The sequence below is a fragment of the Pezoporus flaviventris genome, unplaced genomic scaffold (genome assembly GCF_033815535.1).
Source record: "Pezoporus flaviventris isolate CSIRO_AGI_PZ_B2104156 unplaced genomic scaffold, CSIRO_AGI_Pfla_v1 ptg000002l, whole genome shotgun sequence".
Taxonomy (NCBI): Eukaryota; Metazoa; Chordata; class Aves; order Psittaciformes; family Psittacidae; genus Pezoporus; species Pezoporus flaviventris.
Window position 1 is genome coordinate 56,293,910 of NW_026892550.1, and position 21,394 is coordinate 56,315,303.

Here is a 21,394-nt window from a genome sequence, read left to right on the forward strand (position 1 = left end):
ACTGGGCCCCTCCAGTGCTTTGGAAGCGTCGGAGATGGAAGGCAGCTGTATGGAGTACCCAGCAACAAGCTGCAGAAACTGCTTAAGGGGACAGTGAATTATTTTAAGCCTGGTGGGCCCATGGCACTTCAGGCCATCAGAGCAGAGATGCAACACAGAGATGGACTCATGATCGAGGGGTGGACTTAACAATGGACACTATTGCCCAGGTTATTCACAAGTGTGAACACTGCACACAGTCTCTCCTGCTCTGGAAGACTGTTACAAGAGATGGAGCCTGACATGGACCAGATGGACGCAGTAGCTTTATAGGGACTGGTCCATGCACTAAGATAAGAGTGCACCGAGATAAGAGTGATGGTATATTGAAAATGTGGGATCTGAGCATGACGTGAATGGTATGGAATAAGGGGTGGATAATGTCCTGGGTTCAGCAGTAGCAGTCATGTTTCTCCTCCTTGGTAGCTGGTGCAGTGCAGTGTTTTGACTTTCGGCTCGGGAACAGAGCTGATAGAGATGTTTTGGTTTGGCCAAGGACTTTGTGAGCCTCATGCTCTGCCAGGGAGGAGGGGAAGCCGGGAGGAAGCAGAGACAGGACACCTGACCCAAACTGACCAAAGAGGTATTCCATACCACAGCACGTCATGCCCAGGATGTAACTGGGAGTTAGCCGGAAGGGCTGGGAGACTGCGGGGTTGGAGGAGGTATCGGTCGGAGCTTGGTCGGGCTTGGGGGGCGAGTGATCGGTCGGTTGGTGCTGAGGTGTTGTATTCTCTTCCCTTGTTATTTCCTTTATCATTATTATCATTGGTGGTAGCAGTAGTGATTTGTGTTATACCTTAGTTACTAAACTGTTCTTATCTCAACCCATGGGAGTTGCATTCTTTTCGATTCTCCTCTCTGTCCCTCCGGGAGCAGGGGGAGGGCAAGAAAGGGGGGGAAGTGAGCGAACGAATTACCTGACTGGGTTTAAACCACGACAGTAGCCAACACTGTGTCTCTAACCCGCCCCACCCAAAAAAAGGATTTTCTGTAGCAAAGGGAAAGCCGGTGCCCATAAGAGCATGTACTTTGATGTAAATGTGAGAGATAGAAGCACACAGAAGCACTGAAAGCACAGAGAAGAACTGAAAGGGTGCCTAAGCATCTGAGAGACCCTTGAACAAGATCTGCCTAAGCGAACATCTTCAGGGAAGGCACGTTCCTCAGTGGATCAGGGGCTCACGGCAGACAGTGCCATACAGTGGAGTTTTCTTGAGCCAGGGAAACCCACACGAGCTCCAAGACCTGCTGGGAACTGGGTGGGGCCACTCTAAGATCCTGCAAAAGGCAGTGCTGGGAACACAGAGAACAGGGCATAGAAGGGTGTGCAGGGAGGGCAGGCACCTCTTGGAAGGAGAGACATTCCAAGGCTGCCTACACAGGTCAGGGCACACATGCCATGTAACCCTTAAGGAAGAAAGGTGGGCACTTATCGGAGAGCAAAGGCTGCAGCTCCAGCAGGGGTGACCTACACCATCTATGTTGGTGGTGGCCAATGCCTTCACTCAGATGGAGTGGCTGAAGGGGGTGCCTGCAGTGGAGGGGGTTGTGAGGCAATGGAACAGGATGCTCAGAGAAACTGTGGAGGTGTGGCCCTGACTTTTGTGCACTCTGGCAGTGGTGCTCCCAGTGACCATGGCTGGGCAGATGAGGGCGGTTGGGGCGCAACCGCTGTCCAGCAGCTCCTGACTGGCCTTTCCGCGCTGAGTGTGAAGGACACCATGGCCTTGGAATTGTGGTTAGAACTTTAATCAAAAAGACCCATTTTCTTAAGCAGGGCTTAACTGCTGCCTGGCTTTTCAGAGGCAGCAGCACAGCGTCCGCCGGATCCATCCCTGTCTTGCCTGCATTCGGGAACAGGTGAGGATGTGTATTGTCTGAGATGCCAGGCATGAGACCTGGGATTCCTCATCTCTTCTCAAATGATGGAGGGCTGCAACAGAAGGAAAGAGAGCAGAGCTGAAACCCACCAATCTGCAGAGATCAGCAGGCATCCCTTCCAGACCATGCCAGCCCAAGCCATCCCTTTCCCTGGTCAGGAGGTGCAGGTGGGGCAAACAGATCACCTCGAAGCTGCTTCTCAGGAATGCAACAAATGCCCCCGAGATGTTCCCTGAAGCAGGACAGGGCATGGCAGCACGCTGCCCAGGCTCTGTCCCCTGCCCAACCAGCCCCAGCACACACAGTACTGTCTCTGCTTACCTTTGCAGACATCCTGCAGCGTGGTCTCACTGTTGTCCTTCAGGCACCGCGCGGCCAGCCCTGTGCAGAGAGCTCTGTCAGACCTGCTGCTGCCCAGCACACTCTCAGCAGCATGGGCCCACCTCTGCACTGGTTTCTCTGCACCCCTTCCTCCCCTCAGCAGGGTGACCCCAGGGAAGGACAGGATGCGAGGGGAGGTGGCACTGAGCAAGGTGCCACTGAGCCCCACTGCGAGGGCAGGGGTTGGAGGGGGAAGCACAGAGCCCCTGGCTGCACAGTCCTTGCATGGTGCAGTCAATGCTCTGGCAGCCGCAAGGCTGCTCCTCGCTGCCAGTGCAGCAGATGTGACTGGGGCCAGGCTGCCAAAAGAGGGACTCCAGGGGCTGCAGCTTACCGATGAACCTCACGGCTGCCAGGCGCACGCTGACCTGAGTGTGCTGCAGGTAAAGCAGGCTCTGACACACATATTCTTCAGCTCTGCTCTGCTCCTGCTTCAGCTGGAAAGAGCACAAAGGCCCAGGGCTGACACAGACCTTCCCCAGTCGCCTGGGTCGGGTCCTCCTACCAGCACCCCACACCTTGTTCCTCAGGCCATGTGCGTCTCCCAGCCAGAAGCCCCGTGGGGCTGAGGTTCAGAGACAGCTGAAGGCAGAGCAGGGTCTGGAGCTCCTGAGAGCTCCCTGTGCCACTGCCAGGGCCCAGATGGGCCTCCTGCAACATCCTGAGGGTGGGGAGGTGAGAGGACCACCCCGTGTCCAGCCTGGGACTTGTCCTTACCAAGCGCTCCACAGTTTTCCATCTCTCCAGTGTCTGTGTGTGGTGACTGAGCCATTTCCATTTGAGCACCTTCACAGCTGCACAGAAGGCTTCCTGAGAGGCCTGCAGAGGGGGACAAGGATTGGGGAGATTGTGGACAGGGCTTGGGACCCAAAGGCCTGGCCCCCAGCACTTGCAGGGACAGCTGGGAAGCCCCTGCAGAGTCCGCTCTTCAGGCCTTGGTGGTCACAGACTGCTGCTAAGCCCTGCTGGACCATGTAGGGCAGGTGTGGGAAATGTCCATGTCAGCTGCTCCTGACCTCCGTGATGTCCAGGCAACCCCTGCGGGCTCAGCATGCCCTGCCCTGAACCACTGCTTAGGTTTGGAATCTGTACCTTGGCCACGCTCTCAATCTCGTCACTCATGTGCAACACGAGTGGGACCAGGCTCCTCCGCACCTTCTTCTGCATCTGCCGCTTGTCCTTCCAATCCGCCATCTGTATTATGTCTTTGAAGAGGCAGATGGAGAGCTCTTGCACCTGGCTGCACTCCTGGTAGGGAGGAGGACAGGAGGACTTCAGTAACAGCTGCTCCCTGAGCCAGGGCATCAGCGTGGCTGAGGGGAGCGCCTCAGGTTTTCCAGAGCCATCAGCCTGTCAGGAAGAAGCTGGGCTGGGCTGCAGAGACCAGAGGCCATCCCCACGAGAGCGCAGGTGCATGAGGAGGGGCATAGGCCTGGGCAAGCGCTGCCGCCAGGCTGTGATGCCGGGCAGTTGCTCTTGCAAAGGGCCCATCAATGGGACTCAGGTTTCCACAGCAGCCTTACATCATCAAAGAGTTGAAGGAGCTTCTCGGCCAGCTCCAGAGCGATGGAGCTGACCTTCTTCTTCAAATGACCCATTACATTTCTGAATATGAGCAGGGCCCTCATCTTGTCGCTGTGGGTACTCTGCAGGGTCTTCATCAAATCTGGCAGCATGACCAGTATTTTCTTTGCCTGTAAGAAGCACAGAATTTCTTCCTTTTGAAGTAGTAAAAGACCACCCAGGCCAAAAAGCTCTGGCCATTAAGCACCAGCCTCCCATTGGGCTGCATGGGCCATGGCACAGGAATTCCTGCAGCAGCCTCCTGGCAGGCCTTGCCCATGGGTGCACTGAGGGGATCGGGGCACATGAGTGGACTTTGAGGGCATTTGGAGCCACCACCCCAGCTCCCGACTCCCAGCCCGGGTCAAGCCACTGCATTCCCCACTGCCCAGCCCCAGTCAGCCAGCACTGCTTCACTTGATTATGCCCTGCTCACCGTGTCAGGTGACTGTGACAGTGTGACCAGGCCTTGGAGCACCAGCAAGAACAGCCTTGGAGACATCAGTGACTTCCGGATTTTGTACACCCCAGCAAACATTTTTGGTGTCACATGGCTGGAGTCCAGCAGCTGAAACAAAGATGGCAGTGAGAGACCAGCCGAGCCTGCAGGGCTCTCCGCACAGTACAGCCCCTGGGTCCCACTGGCAGCTCAGGGCAAGGGCACTGGGGATGGAGAGCCTGTCCTGGGGGACACTCAGCGTTTGTGGGACACACCACACACTTGTCTGTGCTGGCTCTGCCTGTGCAAGCAGAGCACTACCTGGGCAGACAGGGTGCACTTTGTGCACCTGCACCCAGACAGCGTGGCCCTGCATGGCTGGCCTACGGGAACCTGGTGCTGGGCTAGCCCTAAGGGGCTGTGTCCTCCTCTGTGACCGTTTGGGGCAGATAGCAGGGGAGAGGGCTGTGCCTGTTTTCCTGGAGAGGCAGGCAGAGCCCTGAGCACGAGCAAGGACTGGTCTGGTTACTCACAGCCAAGAGCTGGATGCAGGCCTCCACTTTGTGGGAGCTGAATCTCCATCGCATACTCAGGTAGTGGAACCTGATGCTCAGCTTCCTCAGGACGTTCTCAAAGATGTGGTGCCGGGACAGCAGCATTTCCCACATGGACATAGCAACACTGCAGACGCAGAGCACTCTGTTGGCAGGGCCACCTCAGGACCACACAGTGCCTGGGCCAGTCCTGCAGCAGCCAGGCTGTCCTGCAGTCCTGGCCCTTCCCAACCCCTTGTTTGGAGTGCCCAGGTCCCAGCCTGGGCAGGCAAGAGGAGGCTGAGACAGTGTTCCCAATGGGGTAGGGAGGAACCTCGTGCAGGGATTCAGATCTGGCTTGGCCATTTTTGGCTACTGCAGGCCTAGCCGACCCAGCAGGGCTGGAGAGAGTGGTGGGGTGCAGGGCCCTGCTTCTCAGGGGTGCCCTGTAGTTTTCTGTGGGCCTCCAGGCCCCTCTCCCCACATGGAACAAACCCACAAGGGCTGTGGCGGTCAGTACCTGTCACATGTTGGAGAGAGGCGCACAAGTCTCAGGATCACATCCGCTGGCTGCAGCTCTACCATCATTAGAAGCAGCATGTCCAGGGTGTGCCAGGCTGACGGTGTGTTGATGTGCTCCAGGTTGTTATAAATGCAGCTAACGATGATTGGCACCTGGAGGGCACATGAGTGAGGGTGGTGCTGCCACCAGGCTGCAGCCATTTCCTCAACTGCCACTGAAATGGCTGCCCTTCCCATCCTACTCTGCTTGCATGAAATGGTTTCAAGGTGCCTGAGGCACCTGGGTGAGGGAAGGCCCAATGTAGGGAGGAACAGTGCCTGAAAGGGCTCAAGGCAGGGCAGCCACAGGCTGCTTACCTCCGTCAGCCAGGAGGCAGGTTCTGTCATGGCCACATCGACAATGCTGATCAGTTCCTCCTTGTCGCATGTGCATGAGTCTCTCATGGCCTCGATGGCCTTGACAAGGATGACCGTCTTATCAGGGGGGTGGAGGTCTTCCCCAAATGCCTGCGGGAGGAAGGAAGGCAGGGAAGGCGTCTCACACCGAGTGCCCTGATAGTGCTGCTCAGCTGAGCAGCGAGAGCAGCTCTGGCGAGAGTACCCACAGGAAAGCTGGCAGCAGGGGCTGCAGTTGCTGTGGGGGGGAGGATGAGAAGAGAGGGGCCCAGGGTGAGGGAGGAGGGCTGGGGCTGTGGGCACGGTGTGCTGGCCCTACAGAGAAGCAGGGCTTCCTGGTGGCCAGGAGAGCTGGAGCTGCTGCTGGGACACCGGAGTGCAGCCCTCTGGAGTCCCTGCTCCAGAGCAGCAGCAACCCTCTCACCAGGGACAGTGAGAACATGCCAAGCCTGCTGGTTCTGGACCCCTTTGCTCACACCAGTCTCCTGATGATGCCCTGGGACAAGGCCCAGCAAGGGAGAAGCTCATTACCTTTACAATGCTCCTGGTGCTGCACAGGGGAAGCCAGGAGGGTTTCCCAGATTTCCTTTTGCCTCCACACTGGGGATGCTTTAGATTATCCTCTGGTGATGTCATGCCTAAACAAGAGGGGATCACAGAATAGTCATTAGGACACAGCATTGCTTAGCATCAAGGATGGCTTTGGCTATGGGGACCATGGAACAGCTGGGTTCTGAGAGGTCCTGAGAAGAGTGGGAATGAGAGCAGCACAGTGCTGCACTTGTGGTAAGCATTCAGCTTCTGCAGCAAAACGATAGCTGGGATGCTGTGGGAAAGCAGCTGTGAGGGGCAAAGGAGGTGAGGGAAGAGGGCAGGCTTTCCTGGACAGCCTCCAGCAAGCACAAAAAGAATCCACTGCAATGCTTGGGGAAACAAGCAGGACTACGAGGATATATCTGTGTGTGGAGGGATGCAGCCTGACACAGCTTCTCTTACATTTATGCTGCTGGATGAATCTGCAGAGGTAATGAAGAGTATCCAAAGCCGCACGCTGGATCTCCCAGATCTTGCTAGTCCAGCAAACAATGAGATGTCCCAGCAGCTGTCCCAGGAGGCGGTCATGGATAGTGTCGTCGTGGGAAGAGCTGTTGTCGGCTGCAAGCAAGTTCCAGACCTGAGCAAGGGAGGCAGAACAGGTAGAAGGGCTGAGAGGCAGCAGCTGCGACAAAAGCAATGAACCCAAGAGTCTGCCCCAGGGAAGGATCCTGGCATGCCAGAGCTCTGCAGGGCCCTCCAAATGCAGCAAGCTGGGCAGCAGGGCAGGGAGAGCTGCCAGGCCTGGCCTCCCACCATGCTGCTTGGGCAGTGCTGTCCTGCACAGAACTGGGAACTGAGATGGCTCGTGGCAGAAAGGGCGCTGGCAAGGAAAGACCGTGGGAAAAAAAAAGGAGCCGAGACCCTCGCCCAGGGCAGAGCCGTGCTGAATGCCTCAGGCATCTCGAGCTGCAGGCTGCTGCCCACGGTGGGCAGGGAATGGGAGACAGCCTGGCTGGAGGGTGCCTGCCTCCTTACCTGCACTGAGGAAGAGCTGTCCATCCAATTGGCCAGCTTCCCAATCCTCACCATGGCCCTTTCACACGCAGCTGCATTCTTAGTGTCGGTGAAAGGCAGCAGCATCTGTAAGGAGAGAAAGTGCTGCTGTGCCCTGGGAACTGGTGCCTTTGCCAGCAGCAGCAGCAGCACTGCTCAAGTCCTGACTGGACCCATGCAGTCTTTGTGGCCCTGAAGGGAGGCAGATGCCACCCCAGGGTAGAGTCTGCTTCTTTCTGCCCCCTCCCCAAAAGCACAGGCCTGTGTTCCCTCTCCATGAAGGCTGGGCTTTTGGGCAGCACCCAGCCAAGGGGTGGTGGGGCTGCAATGGGGGAATGGGAATATGGCTCTCCGGGAAGCCAGGAGTGCAGAGCGTCCGGGCTGGGCTCCCTGTGCAGGAGAGGCAGGTTCCAGTGGGTCTCTGCCCCAGTCAGACCTGGGCAGAGAAGCAGGAGGGACTGAGAGGCAGCAGCACCCGCAGCCACTGCTGCGGTGCCTGAGGAGAGGGGTCAATGCTTCCCACTCCTTTGGTGCAAGTAAAGCTCTGGCGATGGAGCTGGCCCAAAAGTGCCATGGGCCGGGGTTTGCCATGGCACAGAAGGAGGCTGCAGTGGGGAAATGACGCTGACTGCAGCCAGGGGACACACTGCTCCTGGAAGAGCATGATGGGCCATGTCTGGGTCCCCCAAAGGAGCTGAGCACCCTCCCTGCGGTGTGCTGTGTGCATGGTGCTGGGGAGGACACGATCCACTCCAGAGTGGACACTCCTGTGTCTCCAGGGTGAGGAACAGCCCCTGCGAACTTCACTCTCTGCCAGTGCCGCACCTGCAAGATAATCCTCAGGTCCCCGTAGCCAGGGGAGCTGAGCACCAAGCTCTTCAGCAGGATGTCCATGGCATCCAGGGTCTGCAAGGAGGAGAAAGGTTGTGTCAGTCTTTCTGCAGTCCCTCTCCTCCTGGGGACAGGTCTAACTCCCCATGCCAGGGGAGGACACCCCTGCCACCTCTGGTTGGCCAGGGGAGGCCTTGGGGCAGACAAGCTGCGGTGGGCAGAGGAGCCAGTCCAGAGGCACTGGACATGGCAAGGCCCAGGGGAAGGAGATGAAGGGATGAGGGTGGGAAAGCAAAGCTGACACCCTGCCGTGCCTTGAATGTCTGGCTGTCTCAGCACATGGCAGCCAGGGAGCAGCTCTGAGTGCTCCTGACAGCACAACAGCACTTACCTTAAAGTAGAGGAAATTGTCTAGGCCCTGCATGTCTGTTTTAGGAGGAAGCAAGAAGACACTCCTGAAACAGGCCTCCAAAAGGCTTTTCCTCTTGCCCCGCAGTGCCATCTCCACTTTGCTGAAAAGAGAGAGAGAGGGACCTGTGAGATGCGGGCGCTGGGAGCGCTGCCTCCATGCCTTGGGCAGATGAACACAGACCTCTGGAGCAGAGGCCCCCAAGAGGGATGGAGCCCTGATGTGCAGGCAGCATTGCCAGGAGGCATCTCCTCCCTCCTTGACATGGACCAGGCTGAAGGACAGTCCTGGCAGGAAAGCCTCCTGCCTCCCACTTTCAGAAGGAGGGGACCTGCAGGGATCCCTCTGCTTTCCCCTCCATCTCTCTACAAGCCACGAGCAGGGCAAAGAGCAGGCCCTCTGAGGGCACCACTGGACTCTGCCTGGATGGGAGATGCCCATGGGCAGGCCCAGGGCCATGGACTGTGCAGAGGTGTCAGCCTAAACCAGGGGCTGTGCACATACCTCATGCGGGCAAGGGCAAGCATGGCTTGCTGCCGCACGGCTGTGTGCAGGTGATCCATGGGCTCCTCTTCCACCAGCGCCTGCAGAACACAACCGGGATGGGACCTGGTGGCTGCCAGCACCCACTGCCAGCACCAGGCAGCAGGGCTGGAGGAGACCCTCTGCCCCCAGCCCAGCACTGGCCCCCAGCACAGCCCTGCTGCAGGGCTGCTCAGCGACACCCGCATCCCCTCAGGCAGCTCAGTGTCTGTACCGCACGCTGGTCCCTGCCCTCCCCCTGCATGGTCCCTGTGTGTCCTCACAGTGTGCCGGCGCCTGGCAACTTGCCCCCTTCCCCAGAGCAGCCGGGGGTCCCCTCACCTCGATGTTCTTTGCCACCTGAAATCGGTGGTAGAACTCCTTCAGTTCCTGTGAGAAGCCCTCTTCTCTGGCAGCCTTGCTCAGGGTGGAAATGGTCTGCAGGAACCGAATCTTCTGAGCCTCCTCCTGGGCAGCCAGGGAACAAGAGACACAAACGGGCAGTGTGAGAAGGGGCCAGCAGGACTGGAGCACTGGGGCTGCAGTGCTGTGCAAGAACCTGGTGGAGCAACCCCGCCAAGCCAGCAGCCCCCAGCAGCCTCCAGCAGCCCTGGCAGCAGAGCCGGTGGCCCTGTCAGGAAACGCAGGCACTGCTACCCTGGAAATGGCTGCAATTACCTTCACTGAGCTCTTCAGAAAAGTCTGGATGAACTGCATGGATGCAGCGTGTCCCTCCACCATCCTCGTCAGACAAAGGTATAGGGTGGGGAACGAAGAATGTTCCAAAAGTGTCTCAGCACCGTGGGACTGCTGGGGCAGCGGGGAACAACGTGGGCTGTGCTCAGGGGTCTGCACCAGCCTTGCGCTCCCACTCTGTCCCGTCACCGTCCTGCTGGACACTGGCATGAGGGGTATGACCCAGGCCTTTTACACAGTGGCCTGGGGGGGTCACAAAGGCACGTCACTGGGGGCACCACGGTGGGTCAGAGAGAGGATGCCACTGGTGGGTCAGGAAGAGAACGTCACTAAGGGCACCATGGTGGGTCACAAAGGGCACATCACAAAGGGATGCTCACAGAGGGCACCATGGTAACCCACCACTCAGACCGTGAGGGACAGAGTGTTCCTGTGGGGGGCATAAGGCCTGTTCTCCCCTGGTCACTTGAGTCCCTTTGGGGTGCCCTGAGCCCCATGTTTCGCTCATGTCATATGGAGTCTTGTTATGGCAAGATAACTGGCATGTGTCATGATGTTCACAGCCAGACTAGTCAAGAGGCCTCAAAAAGACCATGAGTAGAACTGCACCTGCACGATTCAGTTTAACGTGTGTTAAACTGAAAGAGCAAACGTTCTAAAGCAAATTTTTCCACTTGCTTTTTCTGTTTTTCAGTTACAAAAAAGCAATGGTTAGGCTGCATTTTTAAGAAGAAAATAACTACCAAAAGCTTCAACTAGATTTTGAAAATATTCTGTTTCTCTGGATGATAACCAGCAAGTTTTCTGCAGCAATGAGCTCTGCCATTTAGACTCGAGGAAAACTGTTGCTTGATACTAAGCTTTTCTGGACTAGTGGGTGTCAATTCAATGTGATTTTTGAAAGCATAAGGAGTCTTTTTTGAAAGTGTTTTATGAGCCTGTCCTCCCAACATGGTATTCCCTCATCACTGGTACCCTGACAATTTTTATCAGGCAGATGTTTCTTTGGGAAAAATCCATTTTTTTTTTTTTATAATGTTATGTTTCAGAGAGTATGTTCTGGCATCTGCTGGGCCCTGGGGAGGAACAGCTTAACACTGGTTGATAGGCGAGTTTTGATGGGATCTTGAGATTTCAGATTTCCTGAAGCAGTGACCCTAAGTGACATGGAAGTGCCTCAAAAAGCGACAAGCCGGGATTTCTGCTTGTACCTGTCTCTTCTGGAAAGCCGCAGTTATAATCATCGCTGCTCTGCCACAAAGCTGCTTGATCTTTGGGAAATCACTAAGCCTGTATGTGCTGCTAGGACCTGTCAGCCCATTGGAGATTATTCTTCCTTGTTTCACAGAGCTGCATATTAAAGTCTAGGAGATATGTAGACATCATAACAGCATCCAAGGAAAACCAATTAAACGACTGGATCAGCTGCTGAGGTGAGGGTCAATTGCTGAGGTGGGGTCAGTTGCTGAGGTGAGTAGCTCGATAGGGGACGCCTTCAACACCTGAGCAGGGGAAAGCTCAGCATCCAGGAGCCTCAACCCAGAGCAACAACAACCACCCGGGGAGCCTCAAGTCCTCCGCAGGCCCTGACCAGGAGCCGGCAGCTCAGCTGACGCGAGAGAGCAGCTGACTCACAGGGGGCGGAGCCAGGAGGAGCGGCACCAGCCCAGATGGGTAAAAACCTGCCCCAGTGAGCGCGGCGAACAGAGCGGGTGGAGGCAGCTCGGGCGGGCAGGCGAGCGGGGTGGTGAGCGCTCGGCGTGTGAGCAGGGCCCGGTCCGGGAGCTCTGCTCTGGCTGCCCCAGCGGTGGCCAGCTCAGGCACCCAGACAGAGCCGGTGAGAGGGGAGGCTGCAGTGCAGAACTCTGGGTGTAGAGAGTGCCTGCACTGGTCTGGTGAGGGGAGGGTGCTCAATGGGCAGGGCTGCACTCGGTGCTTCCTAATGGAGGTCCTCCTGCAGCAGGGGCTGAGCTGCGGGATGCTGTTAATAGGCTGCGAGATGTCAGGGTAGCTGAGAGGAAGCAGGACTGTTTGCTGCAGGCCCAAACTGTGCAGGGGCCTCAAGCGTCCCCTGTACTTAGGGTAAAGAGCTGCTGATGAAACTTCGAAGGAAAAAAGAGGCTTATAAAAGGTGGAAGCAAGGACAGGCAGCCTGGGAAGAATACAGGGATGTTGTCCGGGAAGCTAGGGACCAGGTTAGGAAAGCTAAGGCACAGTTAGAATTAAGCTTGGCTAGGGATGTGAAAGATAACAGGAAGGGATTCTATAGGTACATTGCAGATAAAAGGCAGACTAGAGACCATGTGGGCTCTCTCTGGAAGCTATTAGAACTGGCTGCCCTGGATTTGGAGAAGGCTGAGGTTCTTAATGACTTCTTTGCCTCAGTCCTCACTGGCAAATGCTCTGACAACACCACTCAAGTGTTGGAAGGCAGACACAGGGACTGTGAGAATGAAGACCTTTGGCCCACTGTAGGAAAGAATCTGGTTTGAGACCATCTTAAGAACCTGAACAAGCACAAGTCCATGGGACCTGATGAAATCCATCCGGGGGTCCTGAAGAGGATGATGAATGAAGTTGCTAAGCCACTGGCCATCATATTTGAAAAATCATAGGAGTCGGGTGAAGTTCCTGATGATGGGAAAAAAGGAAATATAACCCCGTTTTCAAGAAGGGGAAAATGGATGATCCAGGGAATTACAGACCAGTCAGTCTCACCTCTGTGCCTGGCAAAATCTTGGAGCAGATTCTCCTGGAAGGCTTGTTAAGGCACATGAAAAACAACAAGGTGCTTGGTGACAGCCAGTATGGCTTCACTAAGGGGAAATCCTGCCTGACCAATTTGGTGGCTTTCTATGATTGGGCTATGGAACTGATGGACAGGGGTAGAGCAGTTGATGTCATCTACCTGGACTTGTGCAAAGCATTTGACACTGTCCCACATGATATCCTTGTCTCTAAATTGGAGGGACATCAATTTGATGGATGGACCACTCGGTGGATAAAGAACTGGCTGGATGGCTGCACACAAAGAGTTGTGGTCAATGGCTCAATGTCTGGCTGGAGACCAGTAACGAGTGGTGTCCCTCAGGGATCAGTGTTGGGACCGGTCTTGTTCAACATATTTATCGGTGACATGGACAGTGGGATTGAGTGCACCTTCAGCAAGTTTGCCAATGACACCAAGCTGTGTGGTTCAGTTGATAGGTTGGAGGGAAGGGATGCCATCCAGAGGGACCTTGACACGCTTGTGAGATGGGCCGATGCCAACCTTATGAAGTTTAACCATGCCAAGTGCAAGGTCCTACACCTGGGTTGGAGCAATCCCAGGCAGAGCTGCAGGTTGGGCAGAGAAGAGATTCAGAGCAGCCCTGCGGAGAAGGACTTGGGGGTGTTGGTCATTGAGAAACTGAACATGAGCCAGCTTCAGTGTGCACTTGCAGCCCAGAAAGCCAACCATATCCTGGACTGCATCAAAAGGAGCGTGACCAGCAGGTCGAAAGAGGTGATCCTGCCCCTCTACTCTGCTTTCGTGAGACCTCAGTTGGAGTACCGTGTAGAGTTCTGGTGTCCTCAAGGACAAGGACATAGAACTATTGGAACAAGTCCAGAGGAGGGCCACGAGGATAATCAGGGGACTCTAGAAATATGTGGTTTTTATTTTTTTTTACTCTGATATATATTTTATCTTTGGTCCCCTGGCAGCATGCAGCAACAGTCAAATCTTGTAAGCTGCCTTACTGTGTTATGTCCCAGTTCTTAAAGAGCATGAAAACAGCTTTCATAAAAGTTTGCAATTCAACAGAACTTCTCATTATTTTTTTCATAACCTTTTTTTTTATTATTATTAGAATGTTCTTGCTAAATTTTAGAATGCTTCAAATACATAAAGGATTAGACCAGGAAAGGCACCATCTTCTCTGAGAAGGTTTAAGGTCCCTTCCAACTCTAACCATTCTATGATTCTGTTTCTCTCCCTGTTGTGGAACTTAGCAGCAAGAATGGAAGACTTCAAATGAAATTTCCCTCTTTGAATGGCACTGCAGTTCTCTGGATTTTAGAGTGTTTCTAAGGTAATGACAAAGCTTCTGTGTCTAAAAAACATAAATGATGAAAAATCACTATAACCCCAATTTCTTCCAATGGTCTTGTGTCCCAGAAGCTGTCTCAAATTTTTCTGAAATGTGCTGGCTTTTTTAGTCAGTTAGTCCAGGTGTCCAAAAGTCACATTTATTGCTGAAATACAAACTGTGTAGCCATCCATCTAGACAAGAGTGTTAAATTCTTCTTGTCTTCAGTGTCCTTAAGAGCAAAAGAATTTGGCATAGATGATGAGCATAGTGCCTAACCCACATTTAGGTGTGAGAGATCTTTGGGGTTAGCTATTTTCTTAGCTCTCATTTAGTAAAGCAGACACTGAACCCAGATGGAGAAGATACTTATCTTCTCTAACCACTAGCTTTGTTGCATAAAACTTGCTGCAGAAGAGAAGACCACAATAAAAGTGTGTATGGAAGAGGAATCGTGTCTTATGAGTAAGTGTAAATGGCTCCAGACTAGTGGCTGAAGTTCTTCTTTCATGTTCTGTGTAGGACCACAGAAAGAACAGGGAACATCTCTTATTCTTGCCTTGACTGAGCGAAGGGGAATCTAAACCTACATTTCTGCCCCCTGGACTGGTATTTGTTGCTAGGTTATTCTAAAAAGGGTGGTGGTTTGTTTCTTTGGTACCCCCATAGGTTTGGTTCATAAATGAAATACCTCTAGTGTATTTGGGTGCTAAAGAAACATGATGAATCATGAGCAGGGTGCAAAAGTGTATGGTAGCACCCAGTGTGTGGATTATGCAGAAAAGCAGGTGTTTTCTTCAGAAAACTGTTGGGAAAAAACATTGATGCATGTTTATCTGAGTCTGGTTCTTGAACCTGTCATATGTCAGCTAACATAAGTTTTGCAAAACAGCATGAATACTGTTGAAAGAAGTCAAATCAGGTGCTATGTCAGAGTCACCAGCAGGCACAGTGAGGCATAGATAATGAAACCAGAGTACTTGTTGCCTGATGTAATGAAAAATACTGCAGGGCTGGGCTGTAGTTAGCAGTAGTTTATGCTAAACTGTGAGATTGGACACAGAGGTATATGTGAAGATGTCCAGTTATCAGAGGGTTTTTTTTTTTTCCCAGATTTCATGACACTCAAATTTCAAACTTGTTTGTAGGCTTTCAGCTCATGCTCATTTTCTCACAGGCTGGACCTCTTAACGCATGGTTATGTAACATTGTGGAGTGGGCTGTCCTCAGTCAGTCTGTTTCGAAGTTTGGGTTTTTTTTTTCTAAAATTAGTGTCTTCAGTATGGATTGGGATACAGCTTTCCCCAGTCAGCATTTTGTGTACTAGATTTAAGGAGCTGACGAATGATTAAATATTCTGTACAGTATGGAATATTCATCAGAGGCCTCCTCCACAGTTTTGAAAGTGATAGCAGCAATGTCATTCACTGGGGCTTTAAAATTTCTGAATTCAAATCCCACATGACAGAAAAAGGATTTGAAACATGGGCCGCCAGCTTTCTATATGGATGGCCTGTCTGCTGGGAAATGGGTAGCAGCCGCCTTTACTTTTACTGGTTTTTATGTGTCCCATATGGTAAGTGTGTGTTAAACTTAAGTATCGGATGAGATTTCATCCTATAGCTAGGAGAAACCTTTGCCAGTTATGGTGACATGTAATGAAGTGGCTGGTCAGAACTTTAACATAAGTCATGGCTTAAGCAGTTCTGGTTTGGCTTGACAGGAGGCATTGAGGGTGCTTCAAGAGTATCATTACACAAACTGCAGTTACTTGCCTGTAAGTTGTAGAGAAACTTGGTGGCAGAGAAGGAAAATGAACTGAATGGTCTTTCTGATCATCTATGTTACCAATCTGCCTTATTAATTGTAAGCTCTTTCTTTCTGTACCTACTGCTGTCTATAACTTTTAATTGGAAAGAAGCAGCTTTCCTGCCAGCTGAAAACCTCTGTGCCTATTCTTCCTAAGAAGTAGTGAAAAATCAGGATTAGAGGTCAAGGGATCTTATCTCAATGGACACCCAGGTGATTGATTTTTACATCAGTGCTAGCTGGTAATCCAAAACCCCAATGTTTAAATACCTGCAGAAACAGAAGTTCTAATTTATTACTTAGCTGCTCTGGAAGGAGGAGGGAGACATGGGGGTTTGTTGCTTTCCACAGCCAATGACAACATTTAAGATAGCCTTTGTTTCTTTCTAGAAATGCTGAGATTCTGCTTGGTTGTATGTCAAGAGAAACAATCATCCACAACAAGGCAGCTGTTTGAATAATTTAACCACATTGGCACTGGTATTATTGATCGAACTGAGACCTAAAGTACAGCTTCAGTGTCACTAGAAAGACAGGCTATACTAAGACAGAGTAACATGTGAATGGTGAAGGTTGGGTATAACATGAGAGGAAAAACCAAGGTACTCTGTGAGAAGTCATTCAGGTTCATTAAAAATTACTCTGCATCTCTTGGCCTTCTTTTACTCACTTTCATGGTGAAGGTCAGTCATTTACAGAGGTGGTTTACTTAATGTCGTTTGCCTTTCTGAAAGCTTAGAAAGAATCTTAAATGTTAGGCAGGCAATCACCATTGGACCTTTGGATTAGGGAGGGTATTGGTGGAAGCTCTTAGCTCATGCTTGGTGATGTTTGTGAGATTAGTCCCTTCTTCTATAGGGACCTAGCAACTGATGCAGAGAATCTAAGAGAAGGAGGAGGAGGGCTGGCAAATGTTAAGGGGGCTGTCTATGGTTTCCCTATTGTAAAAGGGCAGTCCCAGTAGCAGTAGCTACTTCTGTGCTGTTATAGTACAGGAGGTTGATCTGGTTGCTGGAGCAGGTTTCCTGAAAACGCAGAAGAATTGCCAAACCTCTCTCCCAGTGCTTAACTGTCTGCTAAGCTTTACAAGTCAGGCCCTTTCAGAGGCTATATGGCACTCTTGGAATCTAGTCTTTAGTGTGATTGGCAACTGTTTTGTCAAGTGAAAATATACTTGGGCTATGGGAAACCCTGCTTTTAGTTAGATGTCGATTACATGAGTCAGCCTCAGCTGAGAACTTTGCTTAAAGGAAGAACTACTTTAGTAGTTATTTGAGGAATTGGGAGGCAGAGAGAGTTTGTGGACAACTGAATAAAGAGTCTCCCACTTAAGAACATTAACCATGTTTTCAAAGAAATCTTGATGGTCTAATGATTCCTATCCAAATACTTTTGAAACTTGTAGTCTGTGCCTTAAGCTGTCTCCAGAAGTGAGCTTTTAGCAAGCAGCAATGAGAAAGAGTAGGAGGGTATGCTGTTGAAAGCTGGGGTGTCAAACACTGTACTGCTTCAGAACCTGCAGGCCTGGCAGTTGGGGAGCAGTAAAAGGAGGAATCCTTGTCTTTTAGTGACAGTTGCTGCTTACGTTCTTCAGTTGCCAACATTACAGCAAGCACTTTGCAGCATTTAATATGTAGGTACCTTTGGTTTCTCTCCGAAATTTGTTAGAGTTTTTCTAACACTTCAAACAAATTTGACACTGAGCGTATTCTTCAGGTGGATTGATATCTGTCTGCTTTTGTGGCCATTCTTTCAGAAGAATTGAAAGGGCAAGATAAATTCCTGTTTCTAGGTAAGTTCCACATTCTTTCTGAATCTCTGAATATTATCTGGCATGCTACCCCGGTTTGCGCAGACTAGGTGAAAAAAAACACAACCCAAAACTAAATATGTACAGTAAAGTACTGATACTTGGGCACAGTCTGTCACTTATCAAAAAGATGTACTGTTTTTCTCCAAACAATTGCAAAACTAAGTTGGCATTTGGAGAACATGCACTGTATAACAACTAAATAAATTGGGTTGCTTGGCTATCCAGGAGAAAGATAAGAGGTAACTTGATTATTGCCCAAAGAACTGATGTGTTGGAGATTTACGACAGTAAAAGGCTCTGTAATTTGACAGAAAAGGCATAATGAACTCCAGGGTTGCCTTTGGAGTTCTGTGCTCACCTTTCAAGGGCATAACTGTTCCTGTGTGACAGTCTACAGCTCATTAGTATAGCCTGTGTTGCTTTGCTTTTTCTAGCTACTACATTCACCTGAAACCGTCCTTGGAAGGCTTTATTACCATCCTTGGATGGCTTTATTACCATCCTTGGATGTCCTCCTTGTATGCCTAGTTCTTTTTGTCTTTTTTTTTTTTTTCCTGAAAAAAAATCAGTATTATGTGTAAAATATAATATTGGTTTCATTTTTCTCTATAGGGAATAAAAGACTGATCTTGAAGTGCCTTTGGCTTTCTAAATGATGTGTAATGTTTCCTTTGAAAATCATGAGTGAGACTCAGTTGTGCAGTCCCAGTCTGAAAATAGTTCCTCTATTGGATGTTGTTTCTTATACAGCTGGAACAACAGCTGCTGATGTTTGGGAGCACCTGCTGGGGGGACATCACAGTAGGGGTCCTTCTTTTACTTCTTCCTGAAGGCATTTATTCATCATTGCAGAGACAGGCTACTGAAGTACACCTACCATGGAAAACTTCCGTTTGAGGAATTTGTTTGACATGTGGTACTAATATTTAGAGGGCATATGTGGAGCAGGGTGGAGTAACTTCGGTTATTTGTGCTGCTTTGATTGAACAAGTGTCTTGGAAAAAGCAAAAAGAACACATTTTGCCCTGAGCTTGCATTGGAAACCATTTTAAAATGCAGAAATTTCTAGAAGCAAGAAGCAATTAGTTATTAGATGCATTGCAATTTATTATCAAGCTCTGGCACCCTGAGAACATTCTCCTGCTTAATCATGTGTCCAACTGAACTTGTAATTTAATTTGTTTAATTTTACTCTGTACATAGACAAGTGTTTAGTAAATTTATTAGGATTCTTTTGCACTTTGCCCTCTTTATACTAAAAATGTGATAGATTATTTAGTCATTCTGAATAAGCAATTTGTCAAGCCTGTAAACTGTATAAAACTAAATGCATAAATAATTTATTGCCTGCTCTAGTAGTAAAAATAATGTACATTTGGCAAATTCTAATGAACATAATAAAAAAAATAATCTGATAGAAAGTTATGTATTAAACAGTATTCCTTTAAAGGTGTGTTTTAATCTTGGATTCCTAATGTGTGCTTACCTGGAACAGTAAATTAGAAGTGTTTTCTTATTAAATCAGTAGCTTCTTGAAGTGTGGCAAGTTAATAAAATGGCCATAAGGATGTTTTTTTTTTTGTCAGACTTCATGATGTTATATAGGAAAAAGTCATTTAAGAGGATATTCCTTAACTGAAGTTGTCAGATTGATTTCTTATACTGTACTTGGGGTTTAAATTAAGGTATATTTAATGAAACAAGTCTGCAGCATAACTCTCACTCCAAACTACTTTTCTTAAGATGCAGCTCATCTTGGTTGTTATAACCTAATTTACATGTATGCACAAATGCAGAAAGAAAATAATTTTATTTGAAGCCTTACGGACACAAGAGTTTTTTGAACTTTATAAGCATTAAACATTAAGCCAGATTCAGACCCAGCCTGAGTCTGTGCAATGTAATGCTTCTTGTTGCAGTGATCCAATGGCAGATCATTAATTTTAGCTCTAATCTTGCAGTTCTATATTTAAATAAAGGTCTGTCTTTTTTGGAGGGCCTGTGCAGCAGCTTGTGCACACCAAATATACTACATGATTGCTGCTCTATTCTGTACCTTGTATATGTGGGTAAATTTACTTCTGTCACCAACCTCATTGAGAGGGAATGGATTTTTTTTATGACCTGTTCACTTGAAGTTAAGAAAACTGGAGGATGAAAATGAAGTTTGTTTCATAGAAAGCTTTGGTATTTCGCAAGTATTTCAATGACTTTTAGGTAGCAATCTCTTTCTACTAATGCTGTGGCAGGACCTGAGGCAATTCAAACATATTACTGGAGAGATACTGTTTTCTGCTCATAAACCAATGCTCTATTCTGGTCACCACAGTGCATTTTTTGCTATACAGAGCAAAGAAATTGATGCTTAAATCCTAGCAACACAATCATCTGCTATTTGGATATTTGTTTGGATTGGTTTTCTGATTTGTTGGGCTTCTTTTTCTGCAGTCAGTCCAGCAGACATTTTCCTGTGTAGCCTGGTTCCATAAATGTTCATCTTCAATATTGTCTTTTCCTGAATGAAGCCTGGGTCATTATATGGTTTCAGTTTAAATCTAGTTATTGTACTGATTAGCGCATAAGTTATTATTCCAGTACAACAAGATTTAACTAGTTCTATTTAGTATGTGGTTATGAGTCTTCAAAACTCCATAGTAGAGCAGAGGCAGTGGGAAGAAGTCTATGAAGAGACAAAATCAGTAACTCCCACTTCAGATCAACTGGATTGTTGCTATCAATTGTTTATGCACAGAATCAAGAAATTGACAAAAAGTGGATACATATTTTTATATGCAGCTGATAGATCTTCATGTGCTCTGTCTGTATTTGAATGATGCTAGCTTGAATTTTTGTATGTATGAATGGAAACTGCTTTAAAGACAGATTTTTGAAAGTGTTTGGAAAGGTAAGGTGTCCTTGCCCATAGCAGGGAGGTTGGAACGAGATGATCTTAAGGTCCTGTCCAATACTAACCATTCTGTGATTTTATGCTTATAATGAGCTGCCATCATAAACTATAAATTACACTTTTACAAGTGTCTAACCCAAGTGAACACAATGTAAAGAGATGTAAATCCCAAAGATTACTGTGTTAATTTCTATAGAAGCTGAACAGACCATAGTGGAGTAGGGGTAGGAAAGGAAAACTGTGAGAGCAGAGAATATGCCATCAATCATAGAAGAGAGGTTGAAGGCTATCAGAAGTTTGGTAAGAACTTAAAACTGTAAGTTTGTGCAATAAAGAGCTTTTATGAAGGAGTTAACCTTGTTTGTGCATGTGGTTTGTGGTAGCATGTTTTGGGAAATGTTACCGTGGCTCAAAGTAGACAAAGTAGTGCAAAATATGGACCCCAAAATGAATTTAAATCCGTCTCTAATCAGTTATGAAGTTACTGGCATAAGCATAATTCTCCTTTAGGGTCTTAAAATTTGAGTGCAGATCTCTGCTTAGGTGCTCTAACTATATTCTGAATGATTCCTAAATTACTCTGATAAACTTGAACACGACTTTCTTTACAATGCTTTTTCTAGCAAGAAGCATTTGCATTTGGGTTCAGTGTCATGTTGTTAATTTGTTAGTATGCTAGGGAAAAGGTTGAGGCTGGAACAATCATAAATATTTGCAAAGATAATTAAGCTGTATCTAGCATATTTTTATTGAATAAAAGGTGAAAATGAAAATCTTGTGAAGCCTGCAACTGCTTGCCAAGTGTGAAACCTGAGGAAGAAAAGAATCTCTGGATGTTAAAAGCTTTTTAAAAAAATAAAGATGCACACACCACTTCCCAAACTTCTTTCAATGGATCTAAGTCCCATTTGAAATGTAAATGAAAGCATCAACTGCAGGAATTCAGTATGAGGTTAATTTTCAACAAGTTCAGCCAAGGCAACATTTTA

The 21,394-nt window shown here is 49.3% G+C and overlaps 2 protein-coding genes and 1 long non-coding RNA gene across 3 annotated transcripts; all 3 read right to left on the reverse strand.

Moving 5' to 3' along the window:
* Window positions 1-1,202: 1,202 nt before the first annotated feature.
* On the reverse strand, window positions 1,203-2,771 carry LOC133275545 (uncharacterized). Its single transcript, XR_009745589.1, has 3 exons — window positions 2,639-2,771; window positions 2,245-2,304; window positions 1,203-1,975 (listed from the first exon to the last, which is right to left on the reverse strand). It is a non-coding gene; the product is annotated as an uncharacterized LOC133275545 (long non-coding RNA).
* A 34-nt stretch (window positions 2,772-2,805) lies between these two features.
* On the reverse strand, window positions 2,806-3,986 carry LOC133274583 (uncharacterized). Its single transcript, XM_061463999.1, has 3 exons — window positions 3,828-3,986; window positions 3,397-3,552; window positions 2,806-3,123 (listed from the first exon to the last, which is right to left on the reverse strand). Exons 1-3 carry the CDS (start codon window positions 3,978-3,980, stop codon window positions 2,806-2,808), a joined length of 627 nt encoding a protein of 208 aa, XP_061319983.1. The 5' UTR covers window positions 3,981-3,986.
* A 1,366-nt stretch (window positions 3,987-5,352) lies between these two features.
* On the reverse strand, window positions 5,353-8,752 carry LOC133274589 (uncharacterized). The gene is made up of 7 exons (XM_061464013.1): window positions 8,570-8,752; window positions 8,173-8,253; window positions 7,330-7,434; window positions 6,754-6,931; window positions 6,289-6,395; window positions 5,719-5,868; window positions 5,353-5,514 (listed from the first exon to the last, which is right to left on the reverse strand). Exons 1-7 carry the CDS (start codon window positions 8,678-8,680, stop codon window positions 5,353-5,355), a joined length of 894 nt encoding a protein of 297 aa, XP_061319997.1. The 5' UTR covers window positions 8,681-8,752.
* Between the last annotated feature and the right edge of the window lie 12,642 nt (window positions 8,753-21,394).

Coding starts and splice junctions, on each gene's coding strand:
- LOC133274583 (XM_061463999.1), bottom strand. CDS start 3,980: ATGCTGCCAGATTTGATGAAGACCCTGCAGAGTACCCACAGCGACAAG. Junction 3,553..3,827: donor TCCTTCAACTCTTTGATGAT/GTAAGGCTGCTG, acceptor CCTCCCTACCAG/GAGTGCAGCCAGGTGCAAGA. Junction 3,124..3,396: donor AGATTGAGAGCGTGGCCAAG/GTACAGATTCCA, acceptor CCCCCTCTGCAG/GCCTCTCAGGAAGCCTTCTG.
- LOC133274589 (XM_061464013.1), bottom strand. CDS start 8,680: ATGGCACTGCGGGGCAAGAGGAAAAGCCTTTTGGAGGCCTGTTTCAGG. Junction 8,254..8,569: donor ACAATTTCCTCTACTTTAAG/GTAAGTGCTGTT, acceptor TCCTCCTTGCAG/ACCCTGGATGCCATGGACAT. Junction 7,435..8,172: donor ACCTGAGGATTATCTTGCAG/GTGCGGCACTGG, acceptor CTCTCCTTACAG/ATGCTGCTGCCTTTCACCGA.